The sequence below is a fragment of the Neodiprion pinetum genome, chromosome 4 (genome assembly GCF_021155775.2).
Source record: "Neodiprion pinetum isolate iyNeoPine1 chromosome 4, iyNeoPine1.2, whole genome shotgun sequence".
Lineage (NCBI taxonomy): Eukaryota > Metazoa > Arthropoda > Insecta > Hymenoptera > Diprionidae > Neodiprion > Neodiprion pinetum.
The window spans coordinates 22,855,352-22,880,132 of record NC_060235.2 but is presented as its reverse complement, the minus strand read 5'-3'; the positions used below and the strand labels follow the sequence as shown (position 1 = coordinate 22,880,132).

General features: G+C 38.0%; 2 protein-coding genes across 6 annotated transcripts in view; both read left to right on the top strand.

Annotated features, from left to right (window-relative positions):
* The window catches only part of LOC124216641 (galanin receptor type 1), a 43,570-nt gene extending 27,889 nt beyond the window's left edge, over nucleotides 1-15,681 (top strand). For 3 of the 5 annotated variants that reach the window (XR_006882653.2, XR_006882652.2, XR_006882651.2), the window contains exons 4-11: nucleotides 742-863; nucleotides 1,447-1,570; nucleotides 1,754-1,962; nucleotides 7,008-7,185; nucleotides 9,824-9,984; nucleotides 10,799-10,963; nucleotides 12,389-12,530; nucleotides 14,951-15,681. Coding sequence is in view for 1 of the 5 variants with exons in the window: in XM_046621404.2 (XP_046477360.1) it covers nucleotides 742-863; nucleotides 1,447-1,570; nucleotides 1,754-1,962; nucleotides 7,008-7,185; nucleotides 9,824-9,984; nucleotides 10,799-10,963; nucleotides 14,951-14,960 (969 nt within the window). In the remaining 4 variants the exon portion in view is untranslated. The remainder of the gene's footprint in view (nucleotides 1-741; nucleotides 864-1,446; nucleotides 1,571-1,753; nucleotides 1,963-7,007; nucleotides 7,186-9,823; nucleotides 9,985-10,798; nucleotides 10,964-12,388; nucleotides 12,531-14,950) is intronic. The other 2 variants (XR_006882654.2, XM_046621404.2) reach the window with 2 other exon arrangements.
* Nucleotides 15,682-19,660: 3,979 nt separating this feature from the next.
* Nucleotides 19,661-21,999, top strand: LOC124217298 (ciliary microtubule-associated protein 2). Its single transcript, XM_046622707.1, has 6 exons — nucleotides 19,661-19,893; nucleotides 20,534-20,769; nucleotides 20,900-21,044; nucleotides 21,254-21,336; nucleotides 21,472-21,619; nucleotides 21,678-21,999. The coding sequence occupies exons 1-6, from the start codon at nucleotides 19,661-19,663 to the stop codon at nucleotides 21,997-21,999; spliced, it is 1,167 nt and encodes a 388-aa protein (XP_046478663.1).
* Nucleotides 22,000-24,781: the final 2,782 nt, after the last annotated feature.

The following is a 24,781-nucleotide window of genomic DNA, read 5'->3' as shown; positions in this document are numbered from 1 at the left end:
CATATTTCACCAAGTCGAAGTACCGCGGCAACTTTGCAAATTCAGTGTCGTTCAGGGATGAACGGTGATATGAGTCAGCTTAATTTCGAACCAGATTCGCGGACTTTGCTCCCCCTGTACTCTTCCAGATTCTTTTACGCTTCTTCCTGTTATTCTCTTCATCTCCCATTAGCCGTTCATCGCCGAAGTAGTATGCGTTGTTGTACTCGAACGATTATTTTTGCCCTAGATTTTGGCCATCGTCCAACTATTCCCGCAACACAACACAGTCGCAAAGTGACAGTGGCCGCAGTTTTGGCTACACGACAAAACGTCCGCGTGTCGAGGTTTCAGCTTTTTGAAAAGCGGTTCAATTTTGGCCCCACTCTCTCTCTCTCTCTCTTCTTCCCTCTACTAAGCGCGAATTACAGCCTTATTCACTTCTCGTTCACGCTTCCATGCCGGGATTTCACCTCGTTAGTCGCAGACGAGGCCTTGATTATCATAATATTACCCAGCGCTGGCAGTGTTGAGCAGTCCGTTTGACATTTGGGGAAGGCACGCTTCGTGAGATTCTCTATGTTACGCGTTACCATCCTAAGCCTTATAACGATGTGGTTGTAATGGTTCTACTACACCGTGTAGTCTGATAATGAACCCACGCCATGTGGCGAAATCGTGAATCATAACCCCGTATTCGATTAACCCGAGTTATCATCACTCAAGCTGTGTCTTCTTCTATTCTTTTTATTTTTCTTACAGATTGCCAAGCTCTTCTCCTACACCTGGAGCATGGGAATGTTTCTCTGCAAATCCGTTCACTACATGCAGAGCGTTTCGGCCATTTGCTCCGTCTTAACGTTGACCGCGATGTCGATAGAGAGGTAAGAGATCACGTTCTTTTCTTCTTTTACAATAAAAAAGATGCCCTCTATTTCTTTCACAAAAATTTCTTTATCCTTCCTCGAACCGCCCTTTCATACCTCGAATACCTTTTATATTCACTAATATTCTTTGCACGATTATCGTCATACATGTATATTCACAACAATTTCGTTTCTTACACGGATCAAGGCCAACGCGATAATTCTAGTTCGACTTGTCGAAATTTTCGACTCAATCTTATACTCGCTGTTTTTATTTTGTTTTATATTTACTTGTCAGTGTTGTACAGTCTCATTTCTTATCTCCTTTTCCATTATCTTTTGTTTCCTCCTTTTTGTCTATGACGAAGGAATGAGAAAAAAATGTAAAATAAGCAGAATACATTAAAAAAAAAAATAGAATTATCTGATAAAACCACGAATCTTTTCATCAAACCCGAATAATCAAACAACCAGTCGGCAAAAATTGATCAATGGCGATGCTGTTTCATTCGGACATTAAATCGCTAATTTGAGATTTGTGTCCGTTATACGCGGTCTCTTCGCAAATCTTTCACCGCATGTTTTTATCAACTAATTTCAGATACTACGCGATCGTTCATCCGATGAGGGCTCAGTACACGTGCACGATAAGTCAGGCCCGAAGAATCGTAATCATGACTTGGATAACGTCGTTTTTACTGGCGATACCGATACTCTTTACGCAGGTGAGCAAAGAAATTCAACCTCTGTCCCATTCTTGTTGTTAAAATATCACAAGTATACGCGTACGCTGTTTTATCGCAAAAATAAAAAATTCGTTAGCTCGGACGACGAGCAGTGTTGTTAAAAATATAAACTAATGGCTGTATCGCGTCTTTCGCGCCTTTCTCACTTCTCTGTTCTCGCAGCGGCACGAATCCGTCGGTCCCGGATACCTCGGGGCGTTTTGGTGCGTACGTGACAGGAGATCGGTAACGCTTTGGCAAATTCACGAAGTGTACATGCTACTGCTGGTCCTCGTTGTCCCCCTCATTGTCATGGCCTTCTGCTACACGGCTATATGCTGGGAGATATGGAGGGTAATGAAGCGGCGTTACCACATGACGTCCAGGCACGCGTGAGTAATTGATTGATTATATTATACATGCATGTGTGGGCGATATGCTTGCGGCATATTTCAAAAACTGAAATGAAGAAAAAAATAAAATAAACAATGACAATGCACAATTTTCACATTGTTTCCCATCCCGTCAATTAAAAGTTATTTTGTTTTCTCTATCTCTCCCACTCTCTCTCTTTCTGTCTCTCTCTCTCTCTCTCTCTCTATCCGACTCTCCTTCTTTTCTACTCGAACTGCAGACCTTGTCCCAACGAATGAGAAATTATAGAATCTACGCAGTATGTGCGCCTTTTCTTGTTGGTTAAATTTATTCAATAACAATAATGAACGAAGCGAATTTTTTTATATTCAATAAATGTGCCTCGTTTCAATTTCACGATGAGATATACCTTAGTTCCGAAGAATAACTTTACGCGAGGAATATATTTATATAACACATGCGAGATAACAGAAGGATATGAATTTCATACATTCGTAATTCTCATTATTGTAAGAACTTTAGTATTATTGTTATTATAACGATCCGAAAAATCCTTCAAAGTTTAAACGTTTTGTCTTGCGTGTATTTTCATTACGCTGGAGACTCGTATCGATCTTCTCTCGTGTAATCAATCTTCCTTGGAGCCTAGAAAGCGATTTGAACAGGAGCTTGAGTAACGTATGCATGTCGTGCCGTTGGTTAATTATGTGTGTAGGTAATAAAGATTCGAAGAAAGTAAAAACGTGGAAGGGTAAAAAAAATTGTAATCAGCCTTGTAGGTCGCAAGTTTATTTCGTAGACAAAAAAAAAGAGCATTAAAGAAAGAAAAGGAAAAGAGAGACTGAAAAAAAATGATTAACAATAACGAATCATCGGTTAGAGAATAATGGACATCGAAGCCGAATCTCAATCCAATTCCGAAATTAAAAATGACAACCAAACAGGGTAACCGAATCGATCGAAAAGAAAAAAGAAAACTAATAACGAAACTCCGCGCGTTGTAAAAATATCAAAAAAAAAAAAGGCGAACTGTAAAGGGGTTCGAAAATTCGAAGCTCAATTTCAGGCGAGTACGACGCGGGACGAATTGGTTTTCTGAATCAATTGACGAAATAACCTGCCACAGAGCTGAATGGTTAAATGCCATGAACAGAAACGTGAAAACGAATGAAGAAAAGTTTTATCCTCATCAGTGATAGGCAACCCAACATACAACGGTGTTTACACAGAAACACCCAGTATAATAACCAAAAAACGACGCAGACGTCGCGTCGTTCGAAGAAAAGCGAAGCAATATCGCGACTTGATAAATCGGCATTAATTGACGTTGTATATTAATTAGACCCGCAGGTGGAAAGAAAAAAAAAGAGGGAGCAGAGTATAAAGGAGCGAAACGTTGTAAATGAGGGCGAAGGGTTGCCGGCAGATGAATAAAACCGAACGGAAAGGGAATTGGTGAGGTGATATTATCGCTGTTGGCAGAGGACGAGGACCTAATAGGATTAAATCAAGCCCATCCGTTGCCAGCGCAGCTGAGCTTCGCCGCTTGCAAGCCCCGCCAGCTTCCTCAAAGCTCTTGTGCATATACGTATATTAGGGTGGTCCTTGTTTAGGGTGTTGACGAATTTTTACCGCCCCATCACTGAAATCAATTTTAAATCATTTAAAAAGAGTCGCCAAATTTTTTTCAGATTCTTACAGCAAGTCTGAGATAGCTCGCATTGTGATCGAAGTTTCTTATCGAAGCGACATGAGAAAAACTTTTTTTCGCACTATATATTTTATCGTGAAAGTAATAATGTTCCAGAAAATCTGTAACCGCGAGGTTTTAGTCGGCGTTAGTGATACTATGTGAAAAAAAAAAAAAAAATAATACACATCATCGTACCGGGTAATCTAGACGAATTTCGCTTCCTCTAAATAAAAAACAAAGTCAGGTTTCGAGGTTGTGCAATTCGTCTAGATTGCCCGGTACGATGATGTGTATTTTTTCCCAGATAGTATCGCTAATTCTCGCCAAAACCTCGCGGTTACAGATTATTTGAAACATTATTACTCTCGCAATAAAATATATACCGAGAAAAAAAGTTTTACCCGTGTTAATTTCCATAAGAAACTTCGATCACAATGCGGACTATCTTAGGGTCGATGTAAAAATCTGAAAAAATTAGGCGATTGTTTTCGAATTATTCGAAGTTGGTTTGGGGGATCGTCTGGCAAAAATTCTTCAACACCCTGAATAAAGACCACCCTAATGTGTATGTATGTATACCACACACGCATACGCAGCTAGACACAAAATTAAGAGGTATCCAAACATTTCAGCGAACAGCTCGTTCAATTTCCCTAAAAATTTCCCGCCCCCTTCACGTATATTATCGCTTATTCCTGTACCTAATCCGGGACATATTCAGCTGCGACACAAGTGGTTAAAGTATCGGTCGTAGCTGTACGTAGGTTATGTATGTGATATAATGATAAAATTGAACCGAGGATTAGGGGAGCGATCTGCAAATAAAAAAAAATGGTCAAAAACGTTTCGGGTATTTCCTTCTTTTTTTTTCTCTCGGATCTGTAATCTTCGTCGAAAGGATTGTTCGGCGAAATTAAACAATTAATTATTCCGTATGGCGAAATATCAGGGGATATTTAAATCATTACCGAGGGGTTAATCACTCTTCAGTTTGCGCGTAGATGTTGTACCTGATTACAAAATTTATTTACGGCTATTCAAGGTTTCACGTTATTCAGATTATTTCAGAGAATTGTTTCGTACCGGATTTTATGAGATTTTGAAGGATCTTAAAGGGTTTCATGCGACTTTGGGAATTTCATGTGCTTTCGTAAGATTTCAGAATACTTCGAGGTATTTCAAAAGATTTCAGTAAATTTCTGGAATTTCATGCGATTTCGAATGGTTCCAAAAAATTTCACGACTGGTGTACACGAAATTTTGAGAGTGCAAGTACGACCCCTTGGAAATAATCAGTGAAGGAAATATTTTCACAGAGAGGGAATGGATATAAATTGGGAACAAGGCGGGATTTTTCAAGAATATTTGAAGTGCACGGCGCGTAAGTACCAATTGTATGTTACGTAGGGGTGAATCCGAGAAGAAGGATCGAGGACGTCCCTCGAGAAGGTTTCGTTTTTCTTCCTATTTTACCCATGATGCTGGTTCTCCTTCTTCTTATTCTTCTCCTCATTCTCTCTTTCCTCTTTTATACCTCCTTTCACATTGTACCCGGCTCTGCTACAATACAAATCTTTCCCAAGGGAAGTTCACCAGTGTGAATATTCTTCTACTAGTTTTCCCGGACTTATTTCGTCACAATGTATACAATCCTCAATTACCACGATTCTTATCCATCGTCCGTAATTTTCATTTCACATTTTAATAAGGACATTTGGTACAGTGAATGGAAATAATTATGTTATATTTTTTCTTCTTCGTCAAAAGTATATTACAATCGTGAATGTTAAAAGCAATCGAACTTCAGTATTTTTGCTAGGTGTATAAGATACAGGGTGTCCCATTGAAAAAAGTATGCTCAAACGTATCGAAAACCAAGCATTAAATCGAAAAATGTTGGAGGACATCCGATGAGCATATCATTTTTTGGGTCCGGGTCCTCTGCTGGGCCCGTTGAGGCCCAAATTTTATTATTTAAATGAAATTTCCTATTTTTTATTGCATTTGCTTATTTTTCATTGAAAAGAAAATAAGTTTTACTCTCGGTAAATTTTTGGTTCTCGTCTTCGAAAAGAGTGGCGATACGTCAATCTTTGCGAAGAACAGAAAATTGAGAATGATTTGTTTAACATTACAAGGTGTTCAGGCGTTTTTTTTGCATTGTCTTTTAAGCATTGCAAAGCGTTCAAAAACCACTGACAATAGCCTTATCCGACCGAGCAACCACCCACCGTGTACATCGGGTAAAATAGGGATTTGTTGGTTTACTTATCTTTTTAAGTTAATCTTGCCTTCGATTCTACGTTGTGGTTCGGTTTCGTGGTTTACGACCTGTAGGGGTATTTCTTTTCTCGATGTTTAATTGTATGAATAAATGAATAACCCATGTTTTTTTTTTTTTTTTTAACATACGTTAAACTCTTTTTATACATTGTGCTTTATTTGTCTATTTTCTATTTACTTTGAAGAATTTTCTTTCAAAGTAAAAATGAAAAATGTGAGCTACTTTTATTTTTCATCAATTACGTAACCACGCAATTATATACACCTAGATTACAATCGTCGCATTCCGTTTTCAATCTCTTTGACATCCCGCGAGGTTTTACGACGCTAAGAGTTTCATCGGATGTGAAAGAGAAAAAGAACGCGCACATTCCTAATTGGAAATCAAGTTGAACGGACCTTGAAGCGTATGTTTTGAAATTTATCGAAATCCGTAAATCACGCAGTTTGATAAAATATTTAGCATCCTTGAATCCGACCGTCCAATGTTTATTAAATACCGAATTCATTTATAGAATCACACAAGTGGATTTAAACAACACTCTTCATCTTCTCTGATTTTTCGTATCACAAACCGCGTGGTTTAAAAATTAATAAACCGAAATCAATCAGTCAACATTTATTACACCGCAGCTAATAAAACACATTCTTTTCTTACATCCGTTTCTTTTCTAGCCTCGCTACCCTTCTTACCTTTTTCGATACTTTCGAAAGCTCACCGCGAGTCAATTGCAGGGATACGCGATGACGTTTTGTCAAGTGCGGGGCGGAAGCGGGAAATTTTAAAAGGAATTGAAGCTTGCATATATATGTATATATACATATGTGCGCGTGTGTACTCATACGTACTAGGCATGGAAATTGGAGACGCTCTTTGCGATCGTGAAGCGAACAGGATTATATGAGATTGGAAAATTCTTCACATATCGCACGTGCCATTTTCTTTTTTCTTTCCGTTACCTTTTTTCGATTTTATAGTTTTGATTTCCTCTCAGGTACATCTTGATCGACGCGTCGTGTGGAGAAAAACAGTTCCCCTTTAAAATAAAAAATTTTCTTTCACTCGCCGAACTCATCTTCTTTCAGAATTTTACAAGCATTAGATGTGCGTGTGTGTGTTCCTCTTTCCAGACTCAGTCCCAGCCGTAATTCGGCCACTGAATGCATTGCCTTGAATGATCGGCACCCCGGAAGTGGTAAAAACGGAAGACGGGGACGCCGGGAAGACGTCAGAACGGAGGAAGAATCGCGGACCATGAAACAGGTCGGTTTTCATTTCCGTTCTCGTTTCTTCATGCCCCCTTCTCAAAAAAAAGATCTACTCCCATTTCCTCGGGAGTAGGGATAAAAATTTCCGTCGCCAAATACATTATACATATTATACGTATAATTAAGACATTAATTCGTGCAAAGGGTAATTAAAAATTTTGTCTAATTACGCTGGTAATTTCGTTTCCCAAATTTTATTACCACAAATTCGGAACGGCGAGGCGGAAATTTTAGGAAAGAGTCAAAAATCTACCATTTATAATATTTCGGTACATGATCGTTATTGCTTATTTATTTATTTCGTTAAACGTGATTTGAGAGAGAGAGAGAGAGAAAGAAAAAAAATTTTATTCCAAATTCGGGCAGAGTTCTTTCACGAAAATTTTGTGCTCCTTTTTCCTTCACCGTTGATACGTTTATTTTTCGGTTTTTATCCATTATCATTCTTTCTCCCTCTCATTGTCCAGTTAGTGTTTTCACTGCTTCAAATAAGGTGCCTAAAATGTCACTTATCCTTCAATTAACATGTATATTTCGCTAACGCTAACAAGTAACATAATATCTTCTGTCTTATGGTTGAAACTTGAGTCGAGTCGGATTATTATTACACGGGTTATGTACAATAACCACGGTGGCCTTAACGATCCAGCCGCGATTAATTTATACACTCACGATGCAGCCACTGGTCGTTCAAGACATCTGCCTTCATTCAACACTTCGAGACTAGTCAGTCTTTGTGATTTAAAAGCTGCATAACTCGATATGATTTCAAATGTACAAGCTGGTTTTTTTTCTGTCGGAACAAGAGATACAAAAAATCAAAAAAAAAAAAAAAACAGGCTTCTAAGAATCATGAGTCACTAAAAAATTTCCGCCAAATAAAACTAATTCGTTAAAAAAAAAAATTCGAGCAACGATCATTGACCGTCGGTTTATCTGTATACATCTATAATAATATTCCACGAAATTTCACAAGTTTCCGTCATTCTTAGATTTTTATTATTATTCAAATGTAAACGATAATTTTCTGCCTACAGTTTTTCGTCCACATACATGTGTGTATTTTTTTTTTTTTTTTTTTCTACCTCGAACACTCAATCTCGTTTACATACGTAATATAATCAATGTTATACGAAGAATAATACACTATAATACCTGCAATGAGCAATAATATTCATTTATTCTACGATAATATATTTCGCAAACGTAACGGTCATGTACATTACATTAGGTATATATTACGTCATTGTTTTTCGACGTATCGTATGATGAATATTTCGGGCTAAAAGTTGTCAAGAGTCAAGTGACTATATTACGGTTTTATTTATTTTTTTCTATCGTTTTTGTCATTCAACGAGATTCGACGCTTTTCCAATGGCAATTACTTTACCGTTAGGAGTATACATTACAGGTATAATGAATATGCAACCTCTCGGTGAAGTTTAAATTTAAATATACGAAAGCGACGGATGTGTTTCGATTGAAACAAAAGACTTGTTACGCATAGTTCGACATTTTGAAGCGAATATTTACGAGTTTCTTCAGCGATTAAACATTCAAAGAAATCGAACGAAAGTACCAGATAGGTTTTACGCGTTGATGAAAAGTGAATAAATCTATGAGAATTTGTAAAAAATGAACGTTAAAATATCTAAAAGTTAGCTAAAAAGAGTGAATATTCGTTTTATCGCCACTGTTTCGAAATACTTGGCAACGATTTGCAGCCGATTTCACACAGTACATTCTCCATCCTCGTCGTTTGTTGTACCGCGTGTAGTGGCTGAATTTAAAGAGCGTAACGAAAAACAGTCAATTTATTATTCCACACCAGGAATAACAAAAACGAATAAATAAACGAACGTGCGATCGATAGAATTGGTAAATGAAGGGGTGAATAAAGGCTCGGTTAATTCCGAACTGATAGATTTGTTGTATATACAATACACTGTTTAAAGAAAATCGACAATTTTTTTATTCCAAAATTCAAGTTGAAAATATTGTTCCAAATGACGAAAAGAGGATGCTGTCCAAGTTTAAACTCTTATTCTTAATATTTAGAGGTGTCTCATCGCGATTTTCTATTTTACGGTTTGAACAACACGCGAATTTTTATTTCTAACTTTGGAATTTTATAACTCACCAACGCATTAGTGCAGTAATAAAACGAAAACGCATTTATGCAGGGAATTGAACGCTGTAGAAAAAAGGTCTCTTATTATTTTACGATAAATCTACTCTTTCAAAAGTTACCTAAGGTCAAAGGTCAACAAAGGATTATTTTGTTTTTTTTTTTTATTTCCAATGTTAATGATACACCTCTAAATAATAATATTAAGAGCTCAAACTTGGACAGCATCGTTTTTTCATAATTCGGAGCAATATTTTCGATTTGAATTTTGCAATAAAAACAATACTCTATTTTTTTTATACAGTCTAATGTGTAATGTGTGCGAACTGAAAAAAAAAAAAAAAAAATGAGAAGATTAATAGATATAGGAGCAATAAGAATTTTGTCTTCAAGATGTGTCTCTTTCCTCTTTATTCTTGGTTGTTCGTTTTTTCCTCGTTTTTTTTTTTCTTTTTGCGCTTTTTGTTTCACGAAGATGGGACGATTGTTATTCTTTCGATTTCAGGTTGTCAAGATGCTTGTGGCCGTAGTTGTTCTATTTGGAATTTGCTGGGGTCCGATGTTGGTCGACAATGTTTTGACAGCCTACGGGATTTTGCCCTGGGCTAAAATCGGCCCCTACAGACACAGCAACGTCACCTTTCAGCTTATGGCTTACTTCAACAGGTGACGTGAACAAATGTTCCCTCGTAACAATGCGATATTCGAAACAACTCCTGGCTCATTCACGTCGACAATTGACGAACAAAGTTCAATCCATCGGATTGGCAGTCAAGATTGCGTAACAAAATAAATACGGATAAATACGGCGAAGAATCGTCCGAGTCGAAAGTTGGAAAAAATTAATTAAAGAAAAAAAAACCAAAAAACGGTTGTCAAATATTTGATCAGCGTTCAAAAAATAAACCACCGCAGTTTAATCAGCTTCAGCAGTCTGATAATGAAAATTTTTCTCGAATCGTTGACAGCCTATAGCTAATTGTGTTGGATATTAAAATTTGCTAAGATTCGTTTCAGTTGAAAAAAAAAAAATTAATAACGCTGAAGGATATTTTTTTTTTTTTTTTGAGCGTGTTTGTTTTTCAATTACATCTTTATTCCGGGCTTAAGATTATATTTATCAAGGTTAAGGGACTGCACAATAACTTCTTTGTTCGCCGGAAACAGAGAAACGACAAGTTAAAAAATAATGTCTGTCTTGTTGGATTTCGTCTATTGGATTTTGATTTACATTCCTTTTCGTCCCGAAGATTTTTGTAACGTTTAAATCCCTTTTTCATTTCACGAACCGATATTTCTTTTCGCCCAACATTCCATTTATCCTTAATACGATTTTAACTTTGTTGCTTATCAAGACGTGAGTAAAAAACGTGCGTCCATCTTGTTGAATTTGGTCAATTGAGCCCTGATTTTGAATGTTTTTCGTCCCAACGATTTTTGAAACGAAATTTTGAATCCCTTTCTCCGTCTCGCTGTGCAGCTGCATAAATCCCATCATCTACGGATTTATGTCAAAGCACTTCAGGCAGAGTTTCCTCTCGGCGGCCTGCGGAAGCTGCTGCTGTTGTCCGCGGCGGAATTACCGTTCGTCAGGTCGAGTCAAGAGGCATCCGAGCCTGAGCCAGACAAGGACGACGAGCGTTCGGTCAGTATAAATCCACTTCCGCAAGGAAGTGCCTCGCTGTTTGTTCGCGGGTCGATTTCCACCCTTCTCCCGATTCCCCTCCAGCCCCCGAGCGTCTGACAAAAAGAGAATAAAAAAAAGTAATGCCCGTTTTCTCGATTCGTTTCATTTGTATAACGCCCGGATAATTTCTTTGGGTCAATTTTCGGATCCCGGACTGCGCATGACGCCAATTTTTCAATCTACAGTCTCTACGTGGCGAAAATTTATTCCGCGAGTTTTAATTAACACGGTGGACTCGTTAACTTCGAGTAACACCAATTCTCGTTGCTTGGCTTAATCGATCATAAAATATATATAAGTATATTAATTTTATTTTGACATACTTTTTTTCTTTTTCTTCTACAATTTTCGAATTTCTGCAGCGTAAATGTATATTCTGTAAAGATGAAAAATCTATTTATAGATAAATTTTCGCCACGGAAGGATAATTTTTACTGCTCATTTCATTACTTCGGTTCATGACAGTTTCTTTTCTTGTCTGTTTTGTATTTTTTCATCTACGCTCCATTACTCTCTAATTTCTTCTAAAGGTTCATAAAATCGTTAATTTGTCACAGATTGTAGATAATGCGCTTACTTGCACTTTTGCGTCACGTTGTATACGAAATTGTATATCCTTACCCAGCGAGTGTTTGATAATTATTATTACTACGATTGTTATTATTATTATCTTCACACCGAAAATTCAAGCATTATCGTGGTATCAAAACTTTTTCACCCGCCCCGCGAGGTGTGAAAATTAAATTAATGATCAAAATTCAGAACTGTATTCAATGAGAAAAAAAATCTTTTTACCCACAATTTAACCACTCATATCCAATCACTAACGTGAAACGATTTATGAAATGAAAGCAAACAAAAAGAAAAAAAAAAACGCACGTAATAAGCGCGCATGATTTGATATTATACGAAACTAATTATAACATTAATTGTAGTGTAAAATTCGACATTGGTTTTGCGTTTTGCATGCGTATTATGTAAAAAACATATCATCACACTATATTTATATAGAGAATAATGCAGTAAGGCTGTTCGTATTCCTCACACTTTGCAAATTTTTTCTTTCTTTTCTCGTATTCATCAATTTGCACTCAAGTATTTTCCAATTCGTAATTATTGAGTTCATTTGTTCATTAATAATTTTTTATATACTCTCTCCGGTTCACGAGTACAATTATACTTACAGAAAAATAATAATAACAGCAAACAAGAACATCATATTTTCTCTACCACATAATTTTCGTTCTCTCCACTCTCGGCATTTTTCAACATCACGAATTATCTTACGAATTGTTTTTTTTTTTTTTTCTCTCTCTCTCATATCTTTCTTATTTTTTTTCTCGTGTATGTATATGTCATGTATGTGTGTATATATATACGCAGGTGGCGTCAGCTCTCAATCAGCATGATGAAGTTTCCTTTGACGAACGCCTCCAAAACCCGTACGGTTGTCGTGTAGAGCACAAATGTATAATGTTACATTATCCTATACCGAACAATGCGAGAGAGATATTTATTATAATAGGTAACAAAAACTTTGCACAAGTATATATTACATATTGTATAATTTAATTCACGTATCCAACTTTTTTATTTCCCTCTACTTTTTTTTTTCTTTATTACCTATTATTACGTACATCGCTTGTTGTTTAACCCTTTATCTTCTTCTTCTTCTTTTAAAATGTATTATTTGTATTAACGAATATAACATTATTTCACTTTCGTGTCTCATAATATTAGTAATAATTGTTATCATCTTATTAGCACGATAAATCCATTGCAATTAATACAGGAGCTTTCTAAGATCGTCCTGCGCTTACTTACAGAATTTAAAAAATTCACTTATTGCATGACGTTTAATTATATTAGTATTAACCAAACTAATAACAATATTAATGGTAGTCGTATTTATGGATTAACTACGTAATATTTATATCGTATTGCAACTTCTTCGACGATTCGATAGGTTCGATCAATCACGATTTATCGATAAACAGGAGGAGAGAAAGTATACTAAAAAACAATCGTACTAAAAGTCGATGCAAATTATTCTCAACAATTTTATTTCATTACACTATGTACATTAACAGAATTTTCGTATTTCAATTCATGGTAAATTATTCTCAGTTATTTGCTCAGCTTTGAATATGTATATACAATTATGCATAGATATATATATAATATTATATGAACCGGGGATTCGTTCGGGGGAAATTAATTACAGAACTTGACGACTTCGTGACGTCCGTGTTATTATATTATTCATGCGTCACTCCGCATGTTTTACAAGAAATCCACGATATCATACGTCAGAGGGATTATTATTATTATTCGTACATCTGGGAATGCGAAATCAGCCCTGATAAACCTGGCGTCAATCTTTCAGTCATTTCCTTTTCTTTCTTTTACTTTTTCTCTTCATCTTCTCCGTCTTTATCTTCTTTCTTTCGGCTTGTGTCTGCAGATCGGAAACAGCGAGAGAAGCGAATATCCGCAAAAAAAGATCAGAGTCTTCCGGCAAAAACGATATTCCGCGGACTGATTGCGCTTATGTTGAAATCGAAAAAACTGCAAATCTGGAAGAAACTTTGCTGATTGATTAACGACTGCAATCAATACGTCCGGCCTCTTAATTCTATCGGGATTCGTCTCTGGAGGACTTTACGATTGTTTTTCTTTTCCTTTTTTTTTCTTTCTAAATTTCAACGATCCATTTCCAAATTCTGGTGCAGACGTCGTTTTTTTTTATAGAATTTTTAAAGTCTGCTTTCTTTTTTTTTCACTTTTTCATGTACACATATATCGGGGAGTTCCATATGATTCACCATGCATCACGTCTTGATGAAAAATGATCACGTTATAGAAAAATTCAACGCAATCGACGTGACTTTCACTTCTGACATTCCGTTTGTTTATTCAAAACAGTTTTTTTCATTTATTGTATCTCGTTGCCTTGAGCACGAAGCTTTTGAAACTCCATCGGAGTGATTTTTTTTTATCCAAACTCGAACTAAAAGGGAAGAAATTGAAAAGTTTAAAAGAAAACCACGATTGGTATAAAAAAAAATCTTCCGCAATTTCTTTTTCTTGTTATTTTCGCATCCTCAGCTTCTTCGTGATTTTTTTCCCTCTCTTTGTTGCTTTCATTCTGAGGTTCTTTGAATGTTTTTCTTCGATGTACATCCATGCGTAAATGTAATACACCTATATGTATAATACATATAATTTAACCGACTGCATAGCATCTAATAATCCGAAACGATTTATCTTCGGTGACTTCACCTCTTCTCCTCTTGTTATTGATGTTCTTGATGTTGTTGTTATTGTTGTTATTATTATTATTATTATTATTATCTTTTTCGTTCAAGAGTTAATTAATTTTCTCATCGCCTGAGTAACCGCAAATAATATATATACGTAATATGAGCTATATTTATTGTATGCATAATTTCGTTGAACTTGAATGAATTGTACCACCTGTAATAATAATCATAATATTAATCCCGAGATACGATTTGGGGAAAGCAGCGCTTTTCTCGGTGTTGGAACTAATTGACTGATTAATTAGGGGAAAGGAATAAGAGGATTGATTAATTAATTTGTATAACAACAGATATCATTGTTGCTTTTACAATATACCTACATATATAATGTACAACATGGTGTATAATTGTAAAAAATCGCAAACTTCCTTAATATATATATTATATACTTTTTCCCGATTAACCCGTTGTGTGTTTTTGTGTTTTTCAATGTTTACGTGTTCATTGTTGGCATTGTAATTTTATTATTATTATTATTATTATTATTATTATTATTATTATTATTATTATTATTATTATTATTATTATTATTATTATTATTATTATTATTATTATTATTATTATTATTATTATTATTATTATTCCTTTTTGTATATCCTTCTCACACGGTTCCAATTTTCAGGTGGACCTGATTTTACCTGATCCCTTGGAACTCGTCGAGGGATATAATAATAAGTTAAGATGAAAAGTACTGCTGCATCGTAATATATTATATGTATTCACTGAAATTAAGATTTAATGTTGCACGCGGGTATTTGTTCGTAATTATTTAATTACTCGTTTCATCATTTTTTCCATCTCTTTCACTCCAACTCTCTCAATTTCTCTCTCTCTCTCTCTCTCTCTCTCTCTCTCTCTCTCTCTCTCTCTCTCTCTCTCTCTCTCTCTCTCTCTCTCTCTCTCTCTCTCTCTCTCTCTCTCTCTCTCTCTCTCTCTCTCTCTCTCTCTCTCTCTCTCTCTCGCTGTTTCTGTTTTCCACTCTATTTCGCACTGCATTCATTGCAGGGGTTGAATTGAAACTTCCGATTCACCGCTTCGTCGGACAATTCGCTTCTGTTCGAGATAAAAATTAAACGAGGAAAACAACGAAACGCGAAGTAAAAAAAATCGTCGTTCGCCCATCGCGTTTTTCAATTTGACCGCCTAACTCAATCACCGCACGAGTGTCCTAGATTTTCGTGAAAAAAAAATAAACAAAATCGAAGCGGAAAAAGAGTGAAAGAAAACCAGAGAAACAAAGACTGGAAGGAAAATAACCGAATTAACAAAAAAAAAAAAAAAACAATGATCATCACATTCTGTTTTCTTTCTTCCCAAATTTTCACACGCATAATTTTCCCCTTTTCATATAATCCACATACATACACGTAAATTTATAACGCAACTTTTACTGTCTTACCGCATACATATATGTATATTATTATAGATCGTATATCATAATCTTAAGTATCGTATTGAAATACGTAATTAGTACTAATTAGTTTTAAATTATATTGTATTTATTGCATGTATATACACACACACACACGAAAGATCTTTTATTATTAATTAATTATAAAAATCCGTTCCAAAGAACGGCTCGATCTCTACTAATTCGTAATGTATCGATACATCCAGCTCCGCTCGTCTCTATATGAGTATGATGCATACGCATACGTAAATTTATATACGTAAATATATATTTAAAGTAAAATTAATTCTACGCTCCGTAATTAATCGCACATAATGATATGTAATAATCGTTCTACGTATTGTGTGTTATTTAAAAATATCCGTATTATACGTATTATGTAAATTTATACACCAACACTCCGTAAATATTATTAATAGATATACATATATATATGTATATATACATATATATATACATATTAGATTGGACATAATAATAGTCTGGATAAAACGAGATTTTAAATTAATTTTCAATGTATATAAAACACACCACCCCTCCACACACACACACACACACACGCGCGCGCGTACAGGCTATCATATTACACACGCAGAAAGAGATGCGTGATGAAAAATGGGCACTCGTCTCTTATATTCTGAAATGAATTATTATATAATAAATACCAATCTAACTTCTATGTGTACATAATGAAATTATGCCGCACAACTGAATGCAAAGCTGCAATTGGGGCGCAGCTTGCATTGCATATAATATACTATGTTAATAAGAATAATATTCTAGACGAGTACCCGTTGAATTTATAATTCATTATCAAATCGCATCGTAGGCATACCAAAATTACACGCATTTATAAACGAAAGAAAAATATCATCAAAGAGAAATTAAAACTGCTATTATGTGCAAATAAAAAATAAGAAAAACCTTTTAATTACATTGATTAGGGTGTATATTAATTATAATATATCATATGCCGTGTGGCGTTTCTATGTACAATCAAATGTTCGTTTTATTGTCAGTGCGTGTATACAGATAATAATAATAATATTCATATCATATATTGATAAAAAATTTATTATATTATCAAGTTCTATGTTCCATGATATACATATTATGTGACGTGTGAGTGATTGATACGGTATATAAAATTATAGACTTGTATAGATATGTAATAAAATTGTATGATGTACACTGCCGGTATGAAGGATGATATACGACATGGAATTCTAAAAAAATAAAAAAAAAAAAACGAAATTCGCGAGAAGATAAACGAAAGAAAAAAAGAACAAACCGTCGAGAAAATTCGCTAAACACGTTTCAACATCGCGAGTTTTTATATTGGACGAGGGTTACATGGTATTATTTAAAAAAAAAAATTTCTCCCTCTTTTTCCTCTATGCACCATCACTCTTTCGTCGACTTCTTTTCCACCTTTATTACATAATACGAACACACGATATTGTGACATAGTTAAAGAGGTTCCAGACATTTGCGATTCGGGGAACGTGCGTCTTATATATAATACAGAATAAAAGACTATAAAGAAGATGGAAAATGGGATAAAAAAAAAAAAAAAAAATGAACAAACGGACCGTCGTGGGTGTCGCGATTATATTATACCTTCAGCTATATCCTTATACCTACAACATAAGAAGTGCAGAAACCAACTCTGAGTTATGATCGTATTATGGGTAGGTAAATTTTCCACCTCTGGCTGAGAGCGGTTTCTTGCCCCTTTTTTCCATTTCTCTTATCGTTCTTCCCCTATTTCTTTTATACCGAAGCAATTCTTCGACTCGACGATTCAAGTTTAAGATTGTCCTGCGGCTTAAAAAAACTAACCCGCGTCTCAAAATATCCAAGAGGATACAGTCGCATACGGGTCATTTTTTTTTACTTCTTTCTTTTTTCTTTTCTACAAAAAATCCGAGCAAGGGATGCGAAAATTATGAACGAAATTAAACAGAACAACGAATTATTCGCTAGGAGAGAAAATTTTAGCGACGTCAAAGAGACGGAAAAACTTTTCAATGCGTGGTGAGGAAGATGATTCTTTTTCTTTGAAACTAAAAATTGTTGCTCCGTAGAATGTTTTTTTTTTTTTTTATCTTCTCAATTCGTGTACACCGGCGATGAAATAACGCGTGGGACAAAATGTCAATGAAACTATGTAATGATAATGCTTTATTGAAACACTCTCCGTCGATGATCAAAGACAAATGTTCCGCGGTTGCTCGCGAAGCTTTGTGAAAAAAAAAGGAAGAAAAGTGAGAGTATAAAGTAACGAGAGGGCTCTAGATTCGTTTTTCAAGCTCTCTCTTTCTCTATAAGATTTTGGCGTGGCTACGAATTTAATGCGACGGAGGATGAAGAAAGGGCGAGAGAGTAAAAGGAAAAATTATACGTCAAAGGATTTTCAGTTCTCTTATATTCTTTTCTTGGAATTCTGTTTCTTCTTTTTCGATGCCCCTATAAAGTGACTTTATTTCGTAAGCGAAGCTTTTTCTTCACGCTATAATGGTGAGGAAATTATAAACGAGAACCTTTCGATGTATTATAAATACATGGGCAATATTTTATCAGGAAAAAACTCGTATCTGTGAATTTTTGAACATTTCATTCTCGTTTGCAAAGTTTTTTCATTCTTATGTGAGGTATTTTAAAAGCATCGAAAAACGACAGAATATTTGAACGCGCAAGCTTTGCAAAAGAATGGGGAATAAAGTAAAGATAATTATACGTACAGTAAGCGCTTTTGCAAATTCTCAGCAATTTAATTTCAAACTTTCTGAACGCGCTAAATTATTTTCCAAGCCGAGTGAGTGCGAATTTGATTAAAAACTTTACTGCTAACCAACTTCGCGAGTTCTCTTCTCGCTGCAAATATTACAGACAAACAGAAAAATGTTTGTACGTACAGTTTTCTTAAAAAAAAAACTTCAGATGCGTACATTTTTCCATTTAAAAATTCGATTGCATGTCGGGGCGTGTTAGAATTATTGGAAAAATTCGGGGACTTGGCCAGATTTTTTTCTATGTATGTTGATTACTTTTTTGGCGAGTGAGCGCGAAGAAATTCCGACACGACCAAAATAAGAACCACCGTAATACGTATATAAATCTTTTTTTATTTTTTTTAACCGGAAATAAATATTTGCACAAAATTGATTTAAGTTTCCGTTTTAAAAATTTTTGCGCAATGTCGAACACGCGACTACTTTTCATATTATCATTACTACGCCCTCTGTCAAAATCTTGAATAAATTATTGCCTTGAGATTAAGTATCGTCAAGTGAACAGATCCTGCTCTTTGCTGCGACTCATGGATGATAAGAGCTAAAAACAAGGCTGCAACCGGAGTCCAACGGTCGATAAAATAGTCGGTTCTGTGATTTATCGGGTAAGACTAAAATCCAGCGTGCGGTAAAGCAAGAACGGTTTGAAATTTCCAAACCAATACGAAATGATTTATGTTTTTTTTTTTCAAATTTAGTTAAAAGAATTTCGTTATTCTCGGCAATTTGCCGTAATGAATTACTTACAGCGCTGAATATTATTCTAAGGTAATTTACTTCGCGGGCAACGACGAGGCACGAACATCGGGAACAAAACCAAGAAGTATATAAAAGATAATACTGAATAAAAGAAATTCGCGTAACAAAATAAGAGCGTGGAAAGTAATCGGAATCGAGACAGCTGGGTCTATTCTTATCCCATTCCATCCAACCGCAAATCCGTCGATTTGAATTTAAATTTAGTGACGGGATGGAAAACTCGCGGAAAATCGCGAGTTGGGCAAATGAAACCAAAATTCCAACCTAATCTTCGGGCCACAATTCTCGATTCGTTCAAATCCCCCAACGCAATCAACGAACTTGACCTGTTCCGGCACAGAAAGAATTCAGATTCGGCGGCCTGAAAATGCCCTGCAATCGGGGTGAAACTTCGTCCTTCAAATTATGCCGCTGCTCTTGTCGATGGCGATGCAAATGCCTCATTCTCCGGAAACCAAAACCCCCGCCGCCTTTCGGAAGCTCGGTGCCAATCGGGGCGAAAATTGGAATGCACCCGCGTCTCGGGGTGAAATTGAACGACGGCCCGCCCCCAGGGACCTACGATCCTCCGCCCCTGGTATCAAAATGCCCCGTAACAAGGTAAAAGTATTTTTTTTTTTCGGTCAATTTCCACCCACGTGATATAAAAATTGACGTAAATTAATGCTAACTGAACGTGTTGTGCAAAATTTTGCTCCGGCTTTCCATCCATTAAAACAAATTTTCCATTTCGTGCACCATGACATTAGTGTTTGCAAGTTTTTGTTATTTCTCTCGAATATTCTGATTTGTGTTTGTGGAGTTTGCTCTTTTCTTCTTTAAGAGCGATACGTATGGAGAGTTTTTAAAATTTTTAACTACGACAAACAGATCATGTTGTTAACCTGCTATACAGATGATCAGATCGAACTGTCAATTTTAAAATGTCTACATAACTATTGATTAAAATTTTCCGGACTATGGACAATATTTTTGTATTCAAAGTATTGAAAATTACAAAGTTTCGACCCAGTCTTTATGTGACCTGCGATTCACGGGCGTAATGCGGGTTGACTAAAGTTAGGCGCTGAATAAAAATTCTAATGAATTCTAGTTTCCATTTCGACTCCAAATTTCCAAAATTGTAATTGATCCTGACGATAAGAAAAGCAGAGAATTATAACGAACGAAATTTCGTGCGACCAGGCTGAAGACCTAATCCGAGCGATTGTTTCATGGAAAAAATGAGTAATGATTTCAGCTGGAAGCGGGAAGAGGAGATGAAGGAGTTCGCTGAAACGATGGGCGGTAAGCTCCCGGAGAAATACGCTCTCCAGAGGGACCTGATGAAGCGTGGCCGCGGGCCGGGTGTACACGATATTCGACAATGGCCAGAAGTCGTTTTGGAAGGAAGCTGCAACATCCGGCGTGAAAATACCGGCTTTGGTAGAATTCCCAGATTCAAAAACTCCCGCGCCAAGGAAACACCTGGTCCAGGTAATCAGAAAGAGGATTAAATATTGATAATAATGTCGGGAGCCAGACGATAAAACTAGTTGTTACTGATCCGAATGTTTATTATTGCGTCATAATGATATAAGAGACACAAAATTTTGACACTTTTCAGGATACACTGGAAAAGAACACAACCCGTATTACCACGTTGAGAAGAATCGGTTCAAGTCCTTCTCCTGCCTTTCGAGTTTCGAGTACGACGGTTGTTTACCCAGATTCAAGAAATCCGTTCGCAGCTGGTCGATTCCCTGCAACCGGTGAGATGAAAAAATTCTTCCTACTTATCAGTGTGATATTTTGCCATATTTATGAAACACAAGGAAGAAAGGATAGTGAAACTTGGGTTGGACAAATTTGGAAGGGGTTATATTCGAATCTCGTTAATGTCAACATTTCTGCATAATTCGTTTTGGTTTATGCATTTTCCTCTTTCTCTCATCGATGACTTTCCGATTCTGTTCACCAGGTACAACGTGCGACATCCGGACTCTATAGACAGCAAATTGAAGAAGGTAACGAGCAAGCGAGGACCGTACGACTTGTTCACAGGTGAGTTCAAGGATCGGCGCTGTGGAAAATCTGCCGCAAAAGGCACTATAAGCCAAACAATACCCGCGTCATCTTTCCTGGCTCAGCGTCTTTCGTTCTACTTCCAACGAAACCCCTCACTTTGTACTGTCTCAGGACCGAGAGACGCGAGCACAATCTTCGGTTACCTAGCCCGACCGAAGCCAACGGACACCAAAAACTGGCCGACGAAGTTTCCGAGCGATTTCGAGAAGGCCGTTGAAGGATCGAACCGGTTCAAAGGAGCCTGGACGAGCTGTCCAAGGTGAGGCGAAGCCTCCGCTTCATCTTTTAAAACGCTTCATAATCTTTCTCTTTTTCAGGTTCACCAAGAAACCGACGGTGCGAAGCATGCTCGAGGACATCAGCCTCTGCTACAAGGAACCGGAAGCTCCGGGACCAGGCTGGTACACTCCTGTCCATCCCGCGGAGCTGCGACCCGAAAGGAAAGGAGTGGTCCACCCTTTCAACGACAGTGTGAAGATCGCGAGGCCGCTTCGACCCTTCGAGATAAGCCCCGGGCCGGGTAGTTACGAGGTGATTTCCGGGCGGAAACGGATCCCCGGTAACGGCTGGACGTTTGTCTTTAGTTCGAAGCTGCAGAGAAGCATCGCGCCGAAACAGGACCAGTACAACTCCTTCTGACCACCATTAGCGATCTTCTTCTTATATTACTCGCGGTGTTGGCCGATTTAAAATATACACGGATCATGGACGGAGAGTTTTCTCCGTGGAACGGTTTTGAGAGGTGCGGGAATATCGGGGTAATGATGAGCAGTTAATAACAGCGCAGGTGGAGATGGACCGCCTGCTGGAGTGCACCGAATGCGTAATTCCCGTGCATGCAGGAGTAAACTTTGAACCGGGTACTGGGACCGGCTATTATACCCTCGGTCTTTTTGGTCCTCTCTTTGCGATTTGTGCACACAGGTGAATCCGTTCACCTGTTTCAACGGTTACGCCGATTTCGCTACCGCGAAACAAAAATACCCCGGGGCGAAAACGATAAACGCGGTGAGAGAGGATCGATCCGCCATGGCGCAAACGCGAATCCTACCGCAGATGCATTTTCACTGCGGCGGTACGTGCGGAGAAACTCTTCCTGCACAGCCGATCCTCCGAGCGTTTCGAATCTCTCGCCTACTATATCGCGATTTTCGTGTTTCAAGGGTCATCCTCGCCGCCCGCCTCCGTTATGCCGCAATCCCGGATCATTCCCGAACGGGTTTAATTGCCCAATTACTTGTTGTCCGAGATCAGGATCTCCCGCATAAGCCTCGATCTTTTCCCCGCTGCGCCTTGTTCCGCTCGGATTATACCTCCTCCGGGGTGTCGATGAGGGAAGACATTTCCGAGTCGGTAGAAATCGATGAAATACCTACTTCGCGTTGATAGAAAATAACGAACAGCAGCGACGAGCCGACTATGGGTAATCATAAATTTCCGCGTGATTAATAACAACGCATCGAGAGCACAATAGCGCAGCATTATCCAAGCTGGTCGGAGGACAAGAGACTCCCGGAAGCGTACCGCCTTATTGCTTCAAAATGTAATATCGCGGCTGGAAGTATTTTCGAGGTATACCCAAAAGCCAGGGGATATGATCGAGCCATATGCTCGAGTTGAGGAGGGCTGGTAAATTTATTAGATTGATGAGAAATTTCACAGTGCAACTGACACCCGTATCCTTTGAGCGTAGGCCGTGTTATGGTGTTTGTTGGTTTCGTACGATCATGTGCGATCAACGCGACGTGTCGGATGCAGTCGAAGGGCGCCCCGAACAAGCCACCACGCATTTGTTACACGAGGGTTAAATTAATCGCCTCCTATTTAGCCGATAATAACTTTTTAATTTATCACCACTCTCCTCCTCCCCTTCCTCCATCACGCTCCAGGTAAGAGCTGCGTCCTAAGAACACAACTCGTAACAGAACTCTTGAAAAACGAAGAAGAGCTCCAACGGACAGCTTCTCCAGGGGTTTTATTCACTTCGAGGTCGCGTGCCAGCCTGACAAAGGACGAGCTTCTTCGGGTTCCGTTTTCCACCTCTTTCACTCGCCACGCTTCCTTCGGTCGTAAATTTGGCGGTGCTACCGGTGTCGCGAAGAACGACGAGTGGTTCATCACCTTGTTCAAAAGATTTCTACTTTCCTTCTTAAATTCTTTCCCCATCATCAGGATCAGGAGCGGCTGTAAATCTGTTCAATAGCTGGAGTCTACACCGATTCCGCTTTTCTCTTTTGCAGGAGCTGCTTGGAGTCAGAGACGGAGTCGACGAGCATCACGGACTGAAATTGCAAGCTGCACTTTCAGCTTCGTCGCTTCTGCACGTTGTGTAGACCCTAAATTTAAACAGTAGCAAAAACTGTGTCACCGCACAGCGGGGGATGCGGCACTGCCGAAACCCGCCTCTTTCTACTTGCCAATTTTCACTTTCCATTTCACAACTGTGTCACGAGGTCGAAGAAATGCTGTGCAGGGTCGGAATCAACCGACGTCGAAGTAAGTACAAATTGAAAAATCTTCGAAGCTTTTTTTGTAGCGAACTTTCTGCAAGCTGTGTTGCAGATTCGCTGAAAAAAATCTCGATCCAACGCTGCAGGAATAAAATTCCTCTCTGTAAAAAGTGCCAGGTGACAAAAAGTGATACCAATAAACGGTTCCCATTCGAACGATCACTTTCCCTGGAATCCGTGCAGTTTGGCCGGATCAGCGGAAAGAGTTTACCCAGACAGATCAAAACTTAAGGCCGCCAAAAAGACGTTCGGAAGATATCTTACTAGCCGTTTTTTAACGTCCAAGAATCACGAAAAATTTCTTTTGGACATAAGGGTACTTTTTCGATGTCAAAAAACGGCTGCTCAAGACATGTTTCGAACGTCTCTTTGGTGGTTCGCTACCGGAGTCGCAAGATTTGTGGTCACAAATTTTCAGCCGAAACTGGAGCATCGGAGTAAAACTTACTGTACTTGGTCTTCTACCGTTTACAAAGTGCCTGAATTGAGCGATCGCCCGGAAAGAGTGCGGATCGCATCTTAATAACCATGGAGTCGAGGAGCCGGGTTGCGTGTTCGGATATAACGACTACTTTGTGGGCAAAGTGCAGGCTTGATTTGCGCCACCTGTACCACGATCATTCTTCTGCCCCCGGTGGTTCGGAGAAGCTACGAAAAGTTTGCCTGCAGAAGTAAGATGAACGGGAGAAACGATTAGAGAAGCGTCAAATCGGCGACATTGGCGACTCGGGGTTCGCCGGGGGAACCGCAGCTGTTTAACCAGCTGTGACGTATCACACCTCGACGCCGCCGCCGGGGGGCGGGAAAATTTTTTACCCTCTCTAGGTGCTTAATTACTGTCTGGCGTGACCGCGGCTTCCGGTTTCCAAAGGCGCCGCGCCGCGCCGAAGCGGGGCTGAAAACACGCCCGG